Source organism: Castor canadensis, chromosome 3, assembly GCF_047511655.1.
Source record: "Castor canadensis chromosome 3, mCasCan1.hap1v2, whole genome shotgun sequence".
In the NCBI taxonomy this organism is placed as follows: domain Eukaryota; kingdom Metazoa; phylum Chordata; class Mammalia; order Rodentia; family Castoridae; genus Castor; species Castor canadensis.
This window is the reverse complement of record NC_133388.1, coordinates 84,334,421-84,354,700: the sequence shown is the minus strand read 5'-3', so window position 1 is coordinate 84,354,700 and position 20,280 is coordinate 84,334,421. Positions and strand designations below refer to the sequence as shown.

At 35.4% G+C, this 20,280-nt stretch overlaps 1 protein-coding gene across 4 annotated transcripts in view; it reads right to left on the bottom strand.

Annotated features, from left to right (window-relative positions):
- The window catches only part of LOC141410465 (inhibitor of Bruton tyrosine kinase-like), a 973,048-nt gene that overhangs the window by 5,519 nt on the left and 947,249 nt on the right, over positions 1 to 20,280 (bottom strand). For 2 of the 4 annotated variants that reach the window (XM_074066906.1, XM_074066907.1), the window contains exons 6-7: positions 1,450 to 1,510; positions 786 to 907 (exon numbers count right to left, since the gene is read on the bottom strand). In XM_074066906.1, coding sequence (XP_073923007.1) covers positions 786 to 907; positions 1,450 to 1,510 — 183 coding nt within the window. Of the gene's footprint in view, positions 1 to 785; positions 908 to 1,449; positions 1,511 to 3,672; positions 4,879 to 8,979; positions 9,144 to 20,280 lie in introns of those variants that run through there. The other 2 variants (XM_074066909.1, XM_074066908.1) reach the window with 2 other exon arrangements.

Sequence of the window (20,280 nt, the reverse complement as noted above, 5' to 3'; positions counted from 1 at the left end):
ATGAGTCAAAATAAACCCTTCCTCCTTTAATTTGTTCTTCTCAAGTATTTTCTTACAATGCTGCCCGACCACCCCCTGCAAAGAAAAGCTGAGTAACATAGTCATTATGCACTGAAATAGGTTCTGAAGTAGAGTGGAATCTTTTAAAGATAATGTACCTCACCTGCGGCTGATGCATTCCTCATTGGAGCCTCTCTAGTTCAACCTCTCTCAAGGACAAGTGTCTAGAGTTCCTCTGACAAGACAGAGGAGGGGCAATCAATCATTCACTGAAGGGCTTCATTAGGGACCAGGGATCTAATGCTCCCTAAATCCAAGTATTCATTCTAGCCTTCATCACCCTGCTACTACTATGTCTTAAACATTTTCAGAATTGTTTTAGCTTTTTCTGTTCTAAAATAGTCTTGTTCAGCAACTACTTTGCAGCTTCCAAAACTATTAACATCCCATTATTATTGCCTGTTCCTTTCCTATTTTCTCTGCTCTGCTGAAATAGACCTTTTAAAAGTGTTTGGCAGAGGTAGGTAAGAGAAATGTACTTATTTAACCCAATATATTTAAATTTCTTTTTATACTTTAATTGTTTTAAGACCTAAAATATCAAATATGTAAATATCAATTATTTTGTTAATATATCAAGACTCTGAATGAACAGTAATATGTATTTCTTATGTCAAAATTCCTCAATTTCTTATTTCAGTATCAAGACAAAAGTTTCAGGTCCCAGAATGCAGGGAAGAAAGAAGGAAGAACAGAAAGGAGAGAAGGAAAGAAACAGAGCTTACAAACAACTTTGTTCCATATTTATTTCTTCTTTCAAAAAGACATCTCCATCCTCTACTTCCAAATGGCTGATATCTGGTCCTTCTTGATATGGTGTAATGACTCTTCTATCCATTGCTGGAATCTGTAGAATAAAAATGTCACTTTTTAAATACAAAATTTTTAAAGATTTAAAATATAGATAAAATATTCCATCTGTTTTAGTATATGGTGACAATAACTAGAAAAGATCTAGAATGCCTAGTAACTTCCTAAATTCACAAGGGAAGAAAAATTTGATTAGATTCATTAAAAAGTGTATTTCATAAAACTGTGAAAAAAAAACCTACCTTGCATAAAAGCTCTACTTTATTATTAAGTACAGACTAGTCCATTTGTTAGGTCATGCACTGTCCTGACCTTTGGTAAGTAAGAAAAACTCTGAAATTTTCAGTAAGTTTTATTTATAAGTGAATTAATATAGATACAAATCTTATCATTAAGTATCTTCAATTTAGATTACCATACTCATCTTGGTATCCAAAAGAAATTCCATTTTCTCATTTCTAAAAGATCCTAATGAATATGCACTCCTTAAGAAATTATTCCACTGTGAAATCTGATCTAATTTATTTAGATGATAATATTATGGCCACTAAATCTTCACTGGAAGAACACAAACCTTACCATTTTTCGGTAAAATACAGAAAGATCCTTCAAAACATCATCACTTAAAACATCAAGAGACCTAAAAAATGAGAAATAAAATTATAACACTCAATTTAATAGCTGCCAAGATTTTCAAATATGTACAAATATTTCAAATTGCCAAATAAGTAACAACATTATTTTTCAAGCTTATATATACTGTCTACTATAAAAACCTTTTGGAAAAACATAGTAATTATGTTATTTCAAGTAAACAGCAAACCTAAGAGACAAATATCTTGAAAAAAAAAACTCAAGTACTTATACAAATAAGTTTACAAAGAATCTTTTCTATTTTAACAAAATAGTAAGTATTCATTTTCCATAAATTACAACACTGAATTAACAATGGCTTATGTATCAGGATAAGCAAATTCTATCCAGAATTATCATTGTACCACTACCTGCATGACTTTGAATAACTCAACTTTTTTCTGGGTTTACCATCTTCATGTGCAAAATGAAGTTTGGACTGTATCAGCTGCATTTCATTCAGGTTCCATACAGGTATTATAAGGCATCAGTGGAAATTGTAAAAATTCATACTCTATTTCTGTATGTGTGTATGAATATATATATTTGTTTATGTACATTTTTGTGTGTATGTGTATATATGTTTTTAAAGCAATTTCTACAGCTAGTATGAAATTACTTATATATTCAAATCTGTACTAAATCAGTTTTCAACACTGATAATAAATGATACATTAACTTGTGATGCTACATCAATTTTAGTGCTCTGCACATATTATTTATGTTTCTAGCAAACTCATATGTGATTAAGAACTTAATTTGTATAAATCTTTGACTGAACTTGTATGTCTACTTAAGCAAAACTATATGAGACATCACCACAATAGTATCCTTAAGTGGTTCAGCTGAAACACCTGTCCCAAGATAATAGTTGAACAATAGTGACACATCACTTTCTAATATAGTATTTATTTACTCTTTTGGTGGTACTAGGATTTGAACTCTGGGCCTCACCCTTGCTAGGCAGATGCTCTACCACTTGAGCCACTCTGCCAGCCCTCCAATATATGATTTTAGATAGAGTTGATGTTTATTTTATTTTTGGTTGATTCTTATTTGACAAACCCAATGATATTAATTTGGCAATAGAAAGTAATAAAAATGTTTTCAATAGAAACACTAAAACAATGTAGCAATGAAATTAAATTTAGTCTGAAAATCTAGCCAGGTTCTGACTAGGTATCAAATGCATTTTAAAATAACACTGTCTAATATTTCATAACATTGATTTTCACTTAAAAGCATTTTTTTCACAAAATAATAGAGCTTAAATAGCAAAAGAATTTTCTCCTAATTGAGTTCTACCTGACAGTTTTTAGAATATTAGTGATTCATCTCCAAGAAACAGCAGAACATTACTTTTCAATCATGTTTTGGAATTAGTTTGATTAAAGACTTTGAAAAGTGAGTTATTAAAAAGCTGTTAACATAGTAACAATATAAACCAAAATTTTCTTGGTTCTTTTCCAAAAGAAAAAGAGTCTCTTGGTTTCCTCATTTGTAATAAAAAGATATTAACAGAGCCTACTGTACACAGTTTTCATGAAAGTTATATAAATTAATCTAACATATTTTGGAAAAATACCCAGTACATAGTAAGCAATAATTATTGTTATAATCATTGAAGCAAAATACAAAAGCAAGTACAAATTAAGCACTAAGTATTAGTTATTATTATTATTACTGAACAAAATAAAGAAATGAACTAGATGATAAATCCTTACAATGCAAATTGACACTAGGATTTTAATATCAAACATCTATAATCACCAATATAGACTCATTTCTCTTACCACTAACTTTTTAGTGAGAAAAAAGCAATAGTTTGACCTAATATGTGATTTGTAAAGTGTGAAGTTTTTCATTAAAAAAACAAATCATTCCCAGCCAGGCCTGCTGGCACACACCTATTCCAGTACTCAGAAGACTGAGGTAGGGGGATCATTAGTTTGAGGCCAACCCAGGCAACATAATGATCCTGTCTCAAAAACCCAAAATCAGTAATAAAAATAACTGACATTTCCAACATTCCTCTAATTTTAAAATCTGTACGAATTCTAAATTATTAGCATTTATCAAACTGTTTCCAGGTAAATATCCATTTTTAAATTATAGCATATCTTTTATTTTGCTTTTGCTGAAGTCATATAATGGATGTATTCAGCCAACCTCGCTTCAAGTAAAGCTGCCATATTCAGTCCTATAAACTGTAAACAAGACAGTTTCAGCTGTTCAGCGCTATACATTGCTGCAAATTCCAACAGCATAGCAGCATTCTTAAGGGTAACTACAAAGAAAGAAAAGATTTGCAAAATTAGATGAAAGGCACATTACAATAGATAAAATATATTGGTTTTGAAAGTTGTCATATTTGAACACTTAGAACAAGGAAACTGAAAGTATTTTCTTACCAAAAGCAACTTATACTGGACAAATGAAGGATTCATTTGCCATTACAGTACGCTAGAGTACTTTCAAAAGGCATGCATATACAAACATTTTAAGCAAAACAAATATGGAAAGGGCAAACATGTAAGTACTAACAACACTCCTAACAATTTAATATTTTTAACTTTCATTAATTAAACTTTCCTTTTTATTTATAGCTATTCCCGCTTCCATAAAACCAAAAGAGATATTCTTAAGACTAAGAGAAACAGATGAAATAATTCTATAAAATGAATTAATGTTTATTAATCTATCAGGTGTTATATATTTGTGTGTGTGTGTGTTTGGAATACACATCTAACTCTTACCAAAATATTACCCATGCCAGCTCAGAATCTGATATACTGTACAAAAGAGTGAATTTAGTAACCATCCTATTAATTTTAGATGTGAAGTATCTGATTCTGCTAGAGACCCTTCAAGAACATTCTACCTATGTAGCATAAAACTGCAACTTCTTGAACTTCTCTGTTCTTTGTCTTACTCTGAGTCCCAGTCAGCAGAGGAATACAGTTGTTTTCTGTACCTGGCTTCTACTTATCTTTTTATTTCTTCTCTTTTGTATTTTATCAAAAGTTGCAATTGCAGTCAATAATGGTTTCTGCTTTACCCCTGACTAACCTGGTTTCAACAGATGATGAAAACATCTCACATCTCACAGAATTAATAATATTGGATCATATAAAAAACTTCCTAGAATTCTTCAGTTGGGAACAAAGATATACACACTGCCCAATAACCAGAGATCAAACTTCTGTGGAATTTTTTTTCTAGTTTCTAGGAAGATCATGGAATTCATTAATAAATAGAGGTGACTGTGCAGCAGGTGCCAAGAAAGAATATCCAAGGGAGATCAGGAAAGTCAGTTAAACAAGTGAAAGTATTATGTAAATATATGTATTATATGCTGCCCTTTATTTTAATATGTTTTTTTCTTGCCTATAAAAGATCCAGGGTATTTTTCTTTCACTGATAACCAAGGACAAGATGATCTACAGTGCTCAAAAAAAGATAACGGAGCTAAGTCATCTAAGTACAAATCAGAAGAATTTGACAGGAATTTCCTTCATGCTTCCTAAAGTAACAATGAAGCAAAAGAAATATAAAATTAGAAAACCATAAATCTTCCGTTTAAGGCTAAGAAAATTTAACTTTCATTCTAGAGTAAGCAACTAAAAATATCTAAACATGAAGAACACACAATTACTTCCTATAGCAAGATTAAAGAAAGTAGAAGGGAGGAAAAGCATTTAAAGACTACTGTGATTCTGCACAAAAGAAATGGATACCAGACCTAACTAGCATAGTAACTGAGAATCAGAAGATGGGGAAATGTGACCTACAGTTAAGACACATCAATTTTTTTTAAATTTTATTATTCATATGTGCATACAAGGGTTGGGTCATTTCTCCCCCCTGCCCCCACCCCCTCCCTTACCACGCACTCCACCCCCTCCCTCTCCCCCCTACCCCCTCAATACCCAGCAGAAACTATTTTGCCCTTATTTCTAATTTTGTTGTAGAGAGAGTATAAGCAATAATAGGAAGGAATAAGGGTTTTTGCTAGTTTTGCCTAATTTACATGTTTCATCTTTCAGTGGGTCCCCTCAGGGAGAGGAGGTGTACCCACCTTCTCATCAGTTCCACAAGCATTTACTCAGCATTGTTCTAGGGCCAGGCACTGAGCTGTCTGTGGAGATCCAGCCACAAAGTAGGCACTTTCACTATCTTCATTGATCTTTCCAGTGGACATCAAGTGTAAACAGATACAGAATGTTGCTTATCAGCAAGGTAGTGCCTGAGCACCATTTTTAAAGATGGCTAGCAATTACTCTCTCTTACTCCATTGTTAATCCAGACAGTTTTACTTCAGTGTTTGCTATACTCAGAATTTGGGATGTGGCAAATTGTTTTCTACAAAGCAGCCTATTTTGAAGTGTTATGTATTTTCACCAGCAGCAGAGGGTATTCAGAAGCATTGCCCATTTACACACAGCTCTTCAGATAAGAGGATAAAACACAGACTTCTGAGCACTATTAGAACTCCAGGACACCGATGTCCCTGATTCTCCTTCATTCCAGGATGGCCCTCTTTTGCCCCTGCTGATTGGTATACTACAAAGGAAAGCTGACTAGCTCTACTCTGAAATCCCCTGGAGTGGACAGAATCTAAAGATTAGACCACAGCATGTATTGTACTTTTCTTCCAAACAATACAGGTCATCATTCAGTTGGGTGTGCAAATATGTCACCTCGTGAATGCCCCAGGCGTGGGTAGTGTAAAGTGAGGCAACAAATTATTTTGGAAAAAAAAATAGAACTGGAGGGATGGCTCAAGTGGCAGAGCACCTGCTTAGTAGGTATGAAGCTCTGAGTTCAAACCCCATTACTACCACCCCCCCAAAAAAATTCACATTCCATTCCCCTCCAAAAAAATCCACATGAGTTATGTAGCAGAATTGGTATGAAAAAACAAGGTAATTGGTATGGTTATTCTTAATCCCCATTGATTAATGTAGTGGTTTATGGGGACCTGTAACATTCGCCATCACTTTATATTTCTTCCTTTTTAAAAATGTTTTCTGTCAGTAAATAAAGACTTTATGAATCTCACATTCCTACACATGCTCCAACCAGGTACACTAAAATGAATTTATGTGTCAAGAAGAGTCATGTATAATTTTGTCCTTCAACTTTAGTATACCTGGGCATGCGGTCTCTCTCTCTGTCTCACTCTCTCTCTCTCTCTCTCATTTTCTCTCTCTCTCTCACTCACACACACACATACACACACACACACAAATGTCCCAGAGTTAAGCTGTATTAAAACCACCATGCTATTCCTTTTTGATACCTATGTGTGCACACAGATCAACAGAGAAGACCAGGCCTCTTAACTGATTCATTGTTGTGACACAGCAGCAAAATGTTTCTTAAACAGTTCTTTAAATCAATAGGAATCCATGTCATACTTCCTCTAGTGACTATGATTATTGTCCTTGAAAAAATAACAGGCTTGAGTTATCCTCCACGTTGGTGCAAATGAAGAAAATGATTCATGGAGAACTTGCCCAAACTCCCACAGCTATTGAGAGAGCTGATGTTTCTGTACAGACCACCACTTATTCCCCATCCATTAAATGGAGACCAGCCTCCAAGTTCCCTTAATAGGCACAAGTCTTCTGTTTTTAATACTGTCTCAGATAAGTAGAAGGGACAACAATTTAATAAGTTCCTTGTGAGAGCTGAATTAAAATTATATTTTAAAGCACATAATTGATATTTAATTATACTGATCATATATGCATGGAGACTGTCATTCATTCTTCCATCACTCCAGTTTCCTCACTGCAGCCAAGACATCTTTCCCTAGACAGCATGATACTTCAGTAAGTCTTACCTTATAGGGCTGGGGTTAAAGCTCAGTGTTTGAGCATTGGCCTGCCCCTGGGCAGCAGAATATCTACAATGCTCTGGTGCCCTGGTTTCAATCTCTAGTACTGCAAGGAAAAAAACTTGTCTTATAGAACCTGTTTGGAGAGAGAAGGAATTTCAAGCTGCCCACCAGTGCCTCACACCTGTAAGCCTAGCTACTCAGGAGGCAAAAGATCAGAAGGACTGCTGTCTGAAGCCAGTCCAGGCAAATAGTTCACGAGATCCTAACTCAAAAAAACCCATCACAAAAAGATCTGGTGGAGTGACTCAAGTGGTAGAGCAAGCACCTGCCTAGCAAGCATGAAGCCCTGAGTTCAAACCCCAGTACTGAAAAAAATTCAAAATGTATTACTTAAAATAATAATATCCATATTAAAGTATACAATTAGAAAGGCCCACCTGAGATGATTTTTGGGATGCTCTACCACTTGAGCCATACCCCCAACCTTTTTTGGCTTAGTTATTTTTTCTGATAGGGTCTCCTGTTTTTAGCCCCTGGGCTGGCATCTGGTCATGATCCTCCTACCTTGAAGTTAGGATTACAGAGATACACACCACCATGCTCATCCATTGCATTTTTACATTTTCTTATTTAGCCATTCAACCTTGAATAAAAGTCAAATGCTTTTATTTTAAGAGAGAAAATTGAAATAACCAAAGACTACTTTCTTTGGCTCTATTCAGTTGTGTGCATAATATAAATGACTAATAACTAAGGAAAAATTGGGTCACAAATGCTGGGGGGGGTTTGTTGTTGTTGTTTTCTTTTTCATTGCTCATTGTCTGTTAGCTATTCAGAAATGCTTACTATGAAGCAGCTGGTGGGGTCTGGCTAGCCATCCTCTCCCAGGAGTGACTGTCCATTTACTGCCTGTGAATCATATCTCACCATCAGAATCTTAAACCAAACCAAGGGCACTTCTGAGGTATTGTTTATTGGCTTGACAAGGACTGTGAACATATTTTGTCTGCTCCGTGGTTAAATAATCTATACTAGATTATTGGATACAGTGAAGAGAGCACACACTAAATTCACTTGTCCCTGCCTTTGATGGTATCACTCATTAGCTCTGTGACTTTCTCTAAGCTGCTTACATTAGACTCAGCTTTTCCATATTTGGACATCCTTGAAGGGTTGGCATGAGGATTAAACTTGAAATCTGCTGGATTTCATATTTTATGAAATAACAGTTTATGCCTGAATATTGTATTTTTTAGTAAAATCAAAGTACATTGTGTGAAAATGTCACATTGTAATTCACTGTTTTGTATAAATACTATATGCTAATAAAATACTTAGAAAATGTAACATATTTATAACATTCCATGATTTCTTCCAGAATATGTATCAAAGGCACTTTCTCATGAAAGAATCAAGAAAATACTCTTGCTATCCTAGTCCAGTGATGTCCATAGGAATTGCAAAAAAACAAAAATAGTAATTTCTTTGTTCCAAATGGGAATGAACTGAACTGTATTATAGACATTTCAGAAGTCTGGATGCTGAGTTGTGTGCCTGGTTTTATAGAATGCTGAATTTGTTGCATTTTATGTTTGACATTTATAGAGTACATATGTTAACTGCTGACTTACCAAAACAATGATGTTCAAAATATATCGAGTGACACTGTACCAGAGTTCAGGGCACATAATTCAAATCTTCTAGTAGAAAAGAAAAGACCTAAAGCATCTTTTCTGAACTTTACAAGAGAATGGATATGTTCTTTTTCCACCAACATGTCTTCAGCCTAGAATATTTCCTTGAGTCCAGTTCTCATTCCACTGCCAAAATAAAGATACATCAATCAAAGTTAAAAATGTTTAATGTAATGCAACATGCAGTGGTATTTCTTAAACAGACATAAAAGATGTCCCTCATAATGCCCATACTTTTAAATTTACAGATGAATAAAACTTTTAAAGAATCCTGAAGACATAAGTTTGCTAACCAATTTTCTGTAAGAGGACATTTTTAAAATTCACATCCATTATCACCATAAGTTAATAACAGAAAGTTTAACACTAAAAGATAAAAAGGACATAATCTCTGATAATTAGAAGGCTACTCCTTAAATTGGAAACATTTACTTTTATGAAAAACTTACTTCATTATTCTTATTTCACAGACCTGTGAAAACTCAGCAGCAATATTAAAAGCTGTTACTCTGCTATTACATAGAAAGCAGAATTAAAGATCACCTGGAATTTTGGTGACAGTTAGTTACAAATTCTCAAGGACAACCCCTGGTTCTGAAAGAGGTCAGTTAGTGATTTGACAAGGTCATCCCCACCCATGGGGAAACCACTCTGAGCACACGATTTTGGACAGCAGATCAGATTGTAATCTTCCAGCTGGAGGTCACAATCTTATTCCTTACTTGAAATAAGGGTAAGGAACTTAGGGAATTTACACATAGTGACAGAGAAACTACACAGAAAGATGAAATTTCTAAAACTTTAGTGAAAGGGTTGTGTGTCTTTTTCCCCTTCTCTGTTTTTGATCATTAAAGTAAGGCTAAACCATTAGATTTAGCATAGGTATTTGTTTAAATTTGGACACTGATGTAAATCATAAGTTGGAGACATTTTTAAATTTATAAAACCAAATATTCCCCACTCTTATACCTGCAATATACTTACATATGATTGGGTTTATTGCAAGAAACAAGAACATTAGGCGTGCCAGATATTGGTAATAAAGATACAGGATTATTACATGGGACATGTTTATACTAAAATGAAAGTATAAAGTTAAAAAAATTATACTTTTTTGGTGTGGGTTAGTGGGATTGAACTCAGGCTTGTGAGGCAAGCACTCTATTACCTGAGCAGCGTCCCCAGGTAAAATTATCCATTGTTTTTCTGGAATTCATGTTTTGTTTTTTTCCTGGCAATCTTTATGGGTATCTTTTTTCTCAGGTTGTAGCCAGCCATCACAAACAGGCCTATTGTTACGTAGACAATTTTTATATATCAGATTACTGATTAATTTTACACAGGGAAGAAAGTTCAGCCCTGAACCTGAATGTCTGGTTTGTTTTTTTTAGAGGTGGGTTTTCTGCCAAGAACAATAAAAGGAACTTGCCATAGATTCTTAGGTCAAACATCAAAACAAAGGCTCCCATTAATGGAGGAAGACCAAGAGGCATACAATCTGAAGAATTAAGGGGACATGGTTGATGGGCTTCATTACCTATAAGAAATAGAACAATGAAACCTTGCAATTGCTTTAAGTGGGGCAGGGAAGTGGTTGCTGGTTGCAGGGGATGGGGAGGTGGAGGGGACAGTCTAACCAATGTACAGTGTTAGGCTGTTTGGAACTGTCACAATGAAAGAAGGGGAAAGACACGAAAATAGGAGGGGGACTATTTGAGAATGGGAAAGGGACCAATGGGAGGAGAGAGGGGGTTGATAAATAGGAACAAAGTACCTTACGTATGAAATGTATGTATGTTTAAAAATACAATGAACCACACTACTTTGTACAATTAATATAAACTAATAAAATATATATCTATGGAATGAAGCCTAACAGGAAGCTGCCGTGTAAACATTTTGGCTTCCTCTCTGACTAGTCTAGTGGTTTCTTGGTGATGAAAGTGATAGGATCCCTTATCAAACCCATAGCTTTCCTAAAAGTTCTGACTCACCTTGACCCATTGTGTGGCCCTCTCTTGCTCCCAGGTCAGCAAGCACGTAAAGTAGCCCTGACTTTATTTGTTTATTGGTTTGGGTTTTGTGTTAGCTGTATGTGATATGGCATTCATAGATCATGCTTTCTCACTACTATAGGTTCCAAGAACAATCCATTGGGTCCTAGCTCTAAAAGGGGAAGAATGTCTATTTCATCATTTTCTAACTGTGGGAGCACATTAAAGCATAAATATTTCAAGTACAATGCATGAGTGGTAGGAAGCTAAAAAAGTAAAGATATCATTATATTAAAGTAAAAGCATAAGTTTTAGCAAAGAAAGAATGAGGACAAATATTCATTGGCTTAGGGTTTTATTTATCCAAATTTTGAGTGGTTGAATTGTCAATTGACAAATGCATGTCTGTCTGAGTGTGTGGGGACGGGGGTATGTGCCTTTTAAGCTCTGGATACTATTAGTGGGGAAGCAACTGTTTTTCTTTTATTTAAATTAGCAGTTCCTGGGGCTGGCTGAGTGGCTTAGATGGTAGAGTGCCTACCTAGTAAGTTCAAACCCCAGTACCACCAAAAAAAAGAAAAGAAATGTTTAAGTTAATAGTTCATGACAAAAGAAGACAATAGTAAGAAGGACTCAGAATAATTTTGAGTTTAAATGTCTAAGCAGAAACTGATTATCTATACTTTGTGAAAATGTAAATGTAATTGTCACAATTACCTATAATACCAGGCCCAGTAGGAAAGAATTTTCCAAAAAAAAAATTGATATCTCCCCGCATTGAACCTGATTAAGCACATTCTGGTCAGGATCAGTCTTATGCACCTTAAAATAAGGAGGACTAGAGGGACCGTCTATGCTTCACATAAAATGTTGCATAGAGCTCTAATCTCCTTTGATTGTTCCTCCATATTATTATGTATTCTTCCCACTATCTGGGTTTTACCATAGCCCATTGGCTTTATTTTTCAGTTGGTTGATTTTATTGATCTTCTCCCAGTTTCCATTATGAAAGGTTGAGACCTGTGGAGGGAGAAGTGTTTCTCACAAGGTCAAGGTAGGTTTTCATGTCTGTGACAAAAGCCTATTTGTCCTGATGCTGATTTCTGTGAATGTTAGATTTTGGGGGCAGAGAAACGGAGAAAATGCTTTTTTATAATTGTAAGAAAGTTTTATCAGTACTCTCTCCTTGTTTATTTTCTATAAGTTATTGGCTTTTAAACTTTAAGGTAGAATTTATTATATATAACTATATATTAATTTACATCATTTAAAAACAATTCTCCTGAAGTGTTGTAACACTCCCCCTCTTTTCTGTACTTTATTTTCTGAAGCATCAGTGCTCAAGGTCATCTATGTTTTGAAATTTTTAAGTGGAAAATTCCAGAAATAAAACCTTCATAAATTAAAAAAACGACAAAACAATTCTCTCAGAGTTGGTATGTAGATTAAGTATTTATATTAATTTTGCTGTCTACAGTAGAGTTGCCATCTTGGCTATTTACATTGCTATTATAAGAATTTACCACAAACTTAAAATAGTGTAAATTTATTATCTTACAGATCTGGAGGTTAGAAGTCTAAAATGGGTCAGTAGGACTGAGTTCCTTCCAGATGCCCTAAGGAAGAATTTGTTTTTGTTATTTCTGCTTCCTGAAAGCTACTCACATTCCTTGACTCATGGTACCTTCCAACATTTTCAAAGCCCCCAGTGCAGGATCTTCAAATCTTTTTCCCAGTCTCTGACATTTCTACCTTCCTCTTAAAAAGACCCTTGTGATAGCATTAGGTCCACTCAGATAATGCAGTATAATCTTCTCATCTGAGGATCTGTAACTTAATCATAGCTACGGAGTCCCTTTTACCATTCACACATTCCAGGAACGAGGGCAGAACATATTTGGGAAGCAATTATTATACATATACCATTGTTTTAATAACTCTAAAAACTATTCTATACACTGTCAAAGTACAAATTGCAGCAATTGACTTTAAAGGTCTTAATTTGTTTTATTTTTCATTCTAGAATTGGACAACAATTCATTCCATAAGCTAGAATGAGTGGTCAATGGATTAAACAGAAGAGTTTGGAGCAGAAACAAAGAACAAAAGATGTTTAGTCATTTCAAACTTACTCTCCTGGTAAAACAGAGACAAGAAAGAGACAAACAATAAATAACTAATAGGTTAACATCCAATTACTTAGGTTGCATTTTGTAAGGATTAAAGCAGAGAGAACTTCACTGCCATGATGACTGACCTGTGTGGGAATCTGGCTCTCATTCTCCTGATTTTTCAGATCAGATAACGTGGTTTTGGTTTGGTGATACGAAACTTCAGCATGAGTGATTCCATTTTGATTTTTAGTCTGTTGTTTTGGGGCCCAGTGCAGAAGCTTAGGCTAAAATAATTGTCCCCTGTAATTTTTATTTAACACACTATTGTGTAATATTGTCCTTATGTTTAATTATTTTTTATTTACTTTTAAATGTAAAAGTGTACTTTATATATTTTATATCTTACATAAAAAGTATGGAATATATTTTCAAATATTTCCTATAGACTGTACTACTCATGCTAATCTGTTATAATTTAAGACATTTAAATTCAGAACTAAACTTTTTGTGAAGTTCCAGTACCTAAGAAGCTGAAAGGGCATCAGGTTTTATAATAGTGAGAATTTTCTTACCCTATTGTACATTGGCTCTTTCCCTTTATCTAAGGGATTTATTTTTCCTTAGCAGTTGTACTAGTTCTTTACATGTTCCTAGGAAATCTTGCAGTATTGATATTTAAAACTTTTGATGATGAAGACATTGTAGGTCACTTTATTCTGTGAGAAATCATCCTTTTCCTTGATAATGTCCCTTTCCCACCTTCTCAGAAATGATCATAGTGTCCTCTTTAAGGTGTGCCTCTTGAGAGAATGACAAATCCCTTTTCAAGGTTAAATTTATTTAACATGTAATCATTACTGATGAATTCACATTAGCTGGTTAGACTTGTCTCTTTAATTCAAAATACGTTCAAAAGTGACTCCACATGGATGCATGATTTGGAGTTCCCATGTTTGCTCAGCACAGTATTGCTTAGGGAATGTAATCCTTTGCTGTGGTGTTATTTTACTTCTCCTAGGATCCGTTTCTACTCACAGAACACTTCTGACACCAAATATGTGGGTTTTCTACACCAAGCAAGTCCTCATTTCTCTGTGGGCATCAGCTGGGTGTCCTACAACTTAATTCTGACACTAACCAGAGTTAGTGCAGGGCCTGCAGGTTAAAGGCTCTGTCCCAAAGACTGCCTGTCACACTGCTTGGGAAGCCAGTCACAAGTACTGATTACCCACATTTTGGTCCCACTTGGCTACAAATTGGAAAGTTCCACAACCTTCCCCAGGGTTTGACAATTTGCTGCAACAGCTCACAGAACTCACTTGTATTTACCAGTTTATCATAAAGTGTATTATAAATGACTCAGATGAGGTACATGGTTTAAGGTCAGAACAAATCCAAAGCACCAGAGCGTCTGTTCCTGAGGAGTTTAAGGTCTGCTACCCTCATATGAGGATGCTTACCAACCCCAAAAGTTCTCCAAGCCCCATAATTTAGGGTTTTTATTGAAGTCTCATTACACAAGCATGGCTAATTAAATCACTGGAAATTGGTGATTAACTTATCTCTAGCCCCTCTCTCATCTTTAGAGGTCCATGGTCCTCTGACCTCTAGAAGGTTCCACCCTCTAATCTTTTGGTTAGTGTCTCTGGCAGCTGTCTCCCACCCTCCAAGACTCACTTCATTAACATAGACTCAAATATGATTGAAAAGGGCTTATTATGAATAAGAAAGGTTATTCCTTTCTCCTCTGTCCCTCAGAAAATTCCAAGGGTTTAAGGAGCTCTGTGACAGGAACTGAGGGCAGAGATCTAATATAGATTGTTATTATAGTCTGTGGATGAGTTACTTAACCTGCAAGCTTGACTTAAAGGGAATTCCAGTGCTTACCCTGTGGGTAATCCTAAGAATTTTGCAAGATCATGTATGAAACATTTAGTATGGTGCCTAAGGAGTACTGGGGGTCAAAACGAGCACTCGATGACAGCTGCTACAATTAATGTTTTCTTTTAATCCTGTCTTCCTGTTGCTGTCCCACCTTCTGTTCTATTAAGGGAAATTGGTACAGAATCTAATTTACACACAGTCTTCCTTCAGACACAGAAGAGGGAGTAGAGATTTAAAAAAATAATTCAGACTCTGAAGGCATCCTCTAACCAGATACAGGAGAAGAGCAGTCATACGCATTTGTAGGTGCACTTTTCTTGTTTTATTCCCATTTTACTGGAGAAAAAACTAAGCCTCAGAGAAGTTACTTAACTGTCCTAAAGTCAGACAGATAATAAGCAGTACTCAAGATTTGAACCCAAGTCTGTCTTTAAAATCTGTCCTTTCCATCCTCCCCATTAGAGAGACAATAAAGCAAAAAGACCTCTTGATGGAAGCCATCACTAATTTGATGTCTTAACTTGGCTCCAAGTGGGGCAGAAGTGTGGGTAACCCAGGGACCTATTACCTGTCATTGGTATCTAAAGTGGCAGGTAGTGTTTTTGTCTAAAAGTTCCAGGTGTTCCTCCAACAGCATTAGATTCTATTCTCATTTAGTTGCCAGTTATATTATTCTTGAAACTTGATATCGTGTTGTATTTTCAGAGTAACATTTGAATTACAAAATACACTGTTTTATCATTAAATTATTTTCTGGTTTAATGCCTGACTGGTAAGTTCACTTTCCTAATGCTGTCCTTCTTTTCCTCTAGAGACATATTTTCTTTTCCTCTAGAGACATATTTGAATTTATATTATACTTCAAAAGGAAAATGCAACTTGATTAATTGAAATTCAGTGCACAAATATTTGAGAATGCATTTGTTATACTAAGTATGGTTCATTTGTATTCCTCAACTCTTATGCATAATAGTTATAACCCAGCAACATGCATGAGGAATTAGGTGGAGTCCTAGACAAAGCAGCCTTCAGAAGTAGAATAGGTATAAATCTTCTTTTCAGAAATAAAAGATATGGATGATATGATAAAGTTTCCTTCAATAATAATTGAGAAAATAGTTTCAAAATTATGATACCTCTTTTGGACTTCTTACACTTCTTACCTTGATTCTTTAAAATTGGAGTAATGTAAGAATAGATGGATTTCTCTCTGATTAAGAATGAGGAAAACTGCATACGTTTTAAGCTGTAATGCAGATGATCATAGATAGAACACTCAATCACTGCTGCTTCTTAATCATTTTTACTGATTTATTTAGTTTTGTCCCCTGTTAAGAGAAGTAACGTGAAACTTATCATTTAGGACCATCTATTTCCAATTAGCAAGGTAGTACGTAAAAGAAATGATAAGTGAGACATAATAAGCTTTTTCTTTGTTTCTTTCTTTCTTTGCTCATAAAAACAAAGGGAAAAATAAGCATTATCACTGCTAAGCAGTATAGAATATTTGGATTGTTGCAGTGATAAAAAAGTAAATGTTTTAGAAATTGAATATTGGAGAGCTTGGCATTCTAAATTTGTATTTTGAGGCTCCTTCAGCAGCCACCACATGCAATATAAAGGAAATTAAAAAGAAATAGCCACTTATAGAAAAAAATGTATATGTACATACATATGAGCTGGTAGTTCATGCCTGTAATCCTAGCTGCTTGGGAGGCTGCGATCAGGAGGATCATGGTTCAAGGCTGGCCTGGGCAAAGAGTTCATGAGACTCCATCTCCCAAATAACCAAAACAAAATGGACTAGAGGTGTATCACAAGTGCTAGAATGTCTGTTTTGCAAGTATGAAGCCCTGAGTTCAAATCCTAAGAAAAAGAAGACTATCCATCAACCAGAAATATCACAGAATCACAAAGCTGTTAGTAGGAATGATGTTTACTTGTCTGCTGGGCTCCACATCAGGAGAGAGGAAGTTTGAATTCCATGCTACAATCAAGACTGAAAGTACCCTTATGTGAAGCAGAAATAGGAGCCACATTTCTTCCTTGGAACCACATCTTCCCATTCCACAAAAGGAATGTACAATATACTGTGACCAACTGCTCCTGTGGGGCAGTGACGTGTAAGACTCTTCATTCCAGGGGGCCAGAGAAATGAGACACAGTCTCCCACAAAGACCTGGACCTACTGGCCGCTCTGCAATAACAAGAATATTACCCAGAACAAGATTTTTAAGTCCAGGAGCCAGTGCAGGAAATAGCAGCACATAGGGAAGAGGGTCAAGGTCTTGAGGAGCAGATGGGAGAAATTAAAACCTACTACTCAAGAAGAAAGTGCACGCAGCTGTGTGAGAAGCAGAGATGACAGGATCACGGTTTGATGTCAGCCTGGTCAAAAACACAAAACACTGTCTGAAAAAAATACTAAAGCCAAAAGGGCTGGAGAAATGGCTCAAGTGATAGAGCCCTTGCCTCCCAAGTGTAAGGCTGCAAGTTCAGACCCCCATACTGCCTTAAAAAAAAGGTACAACATTTTGTATTACACAAAAAATTGAGAGTTGAATTCATCCCAAATGAAATTTTAAAAACCAGATAAATTTGAAAATGAGTTTAAAATATTTAAGATACTCAAAAGATAAAGGAAATATTAAGAAAAACACACTAGAAATTAGAAAAAAACAAAATTAAGAAAACAAAAACAAAGTAGGATAAAGAAGCTGTTACAAAATAATGAGCTGGCGGACTGACTCAAGCAGTAGAGGACCTACCTAGCCCCAGTACCACCAAAAAAAAAAAGAAAGATGTTATAAAACAAAATGAGAAGGTGAGATAGTAGGATAAAAAGAATTCTGGCAATGAAAAAGATAGTCTTGAAATGTATTCGTTTGACAGAATAAACTCTAGATGGTACACAAAGATAAAATCAATGAGTTGAAAGATAGTTATGAAAAATTCAACCATAGCACAGAATTTAAAGGAGGGAGTTGTAGGTAAAGATAAAATGAGAAGCTCCACCAGTCATAGGAAACTCACAAGAGGTTCATAGAAAAGGGGAGAAAACCAGTATTCCAAAAGATAATGACTAAAAACTTTCAAAAGTAAAAACTTAAAATACTGCCAAGCACCACACCTGAAAATAAAGCTTTATGTACAGAAAAATATAATGGAGCAGCAGAGCAAAGGGAAAATCATAAAAGCTACTAAAAATGAGTTTTCCTACAGTGGATGGAAAAACTGATGGCTTGTCATTAGCATCAAGAGATATCAAAAGTCATTAAGTTAGTATCGCCACAGTTCCAGAAATAACTGTCAACTTGGAACTCAATATCCAGCTTGACTATAAAATAGGCATAAGTGAAATACAAAGATATTTTCAGACAAGCAAAGACTGATATTCACAACCTCCTTCCCAGTGCTGAAAGTTCTTAATAATATTCTCCACTGTGAAGCCAAGTAAACTCAAAGGGTAGAAATAGGATGTAAGAAACAATAGTCATCACAAATATGGTACTGTATATACTGCCAAACTTGATTACTTAAAAATTATTTTGGGTGTTTCCTTAACCTAACTGAAGTTAAGGTTCTAAGCAGATGTTACCAGCAAATGGTTAATCCCAAGTTCAAGTTCCATCTGAGAAGGGCAGTTACTGAATTAGTTTGACTTTGATAGGAAAAATTAGTCAGTTATATTTGTTAGACTTCTGGCTTTAAAATGACAGAATTTTTTTTAAATGGTATCTCCCTTCTTTCCCTGAACATTGTCCAAAATCAACTAGGAGAATATAGAAATGCAAACTGTCTCTGAGGAAAAGATTAGCTGTCTCTAACTACAGAGCCCTATGTATAGGAATGGTCTGATGAATGCGGTAGAAGTCAAGGTGGATCCCAAGAGAAAACTCCCATGGCTGGAGTCCCAGACAAAGCCAAAAATCTGCAGAATGAAATAATCCAGAGTACGTGCCAGTAACACCTTCTTTGGAACATTGCAGCAGATGACAGGAATGCCCTGGGACTTTGATGGCCCCAGAATGGCAACTGTGGATAGACAAGCAAGGAAAGAAGAGCTGAACAGTCACACGTGAAAGCTATATGTAAAGGTGTTGGAAAGACAATGGATTCTAAGCAGCCCATTGTACACACCTTGTTTGGGGGAGTAAAGGCTCAAAGAGGCCTCTGTCACACATAATAAGAGATACCTACTGCTTCCTAACATAGAATGTGGTCTTCTTCCTTATCTGGACACCTAAGTCTCCTGCAAATAGTGGTTCAGAAAGGGAACACCTTATTTTCAAATGAGTGGTAATTCCAATAGAAGCACCATAGGGTTCCATTTCTTAATGTGTGTATTCATAAATTTCCAAGCCACAGTTTTTGTTTTTTATAAAATAGGATGATAGTTTGTTCCATACAGAGTTGTGGGTAGGATTAATGACAATATACACAAAACATTAGGCATGTATGTACCCACCACATAGGAAGAAGTTAGCAATGATTCACAGATCAACAAAGACCAGCCAGGCAGAATTTCCAGGCCTGAGCACTAACTTGCCTACCTTTTCCTGTTCCTCTCTAGAGGACAGTGATTAAGGATAGAGATTCAGTGGCCAGGATGCTCAAGTTTAAATCCCACCTCTTCTACCTATAAGCCTTTGAGCTCAGCTAAATTTTTATTTAACCCTTAGGCTTCCCCTTTGCAAAGTAGGAATAATGGCAGTACCCACCTCACAAAGTTGTTTAGAGGATTGAGTGAGTTACTTTTTTTTTTGGCATTACTGGATTTTGAACTCAGGGACTTGTGCTTACAGACAAGTGCTCTACCACTTGAACCACTCCACAAGCCCATGAGTGAGTTAATTCTTAAATAACGCCTTAAAAAGTATCTTCCACAGAGTAAATACTCAGTATGTATTAGCCATTAGTGCTTTAATTTCAAGAATGACAATTTACATCATAGACATGGTTACCACAATTCTTAGGTTTTTAGGAACAGTCACCTTCTCAGGAAGTGTGATTCTTTAAACATAGAACCAAACATGGACTGATATTTTAATTTTTAAAAATTGTTTGGAGAACATGTAACATATTTGGGATCTATAGATCATGATCCAAATTTTTTTTGTCCATTGTTAGTTAGTTTTTTAAGATAGATCAACATAATTTGTTATGTAAATTGTTATGTTCTGGTACAAGCCAGTTGTGATCACTTATTAGTCATGACCCTAGAGCAGAGGTCCATAAACTGAAGG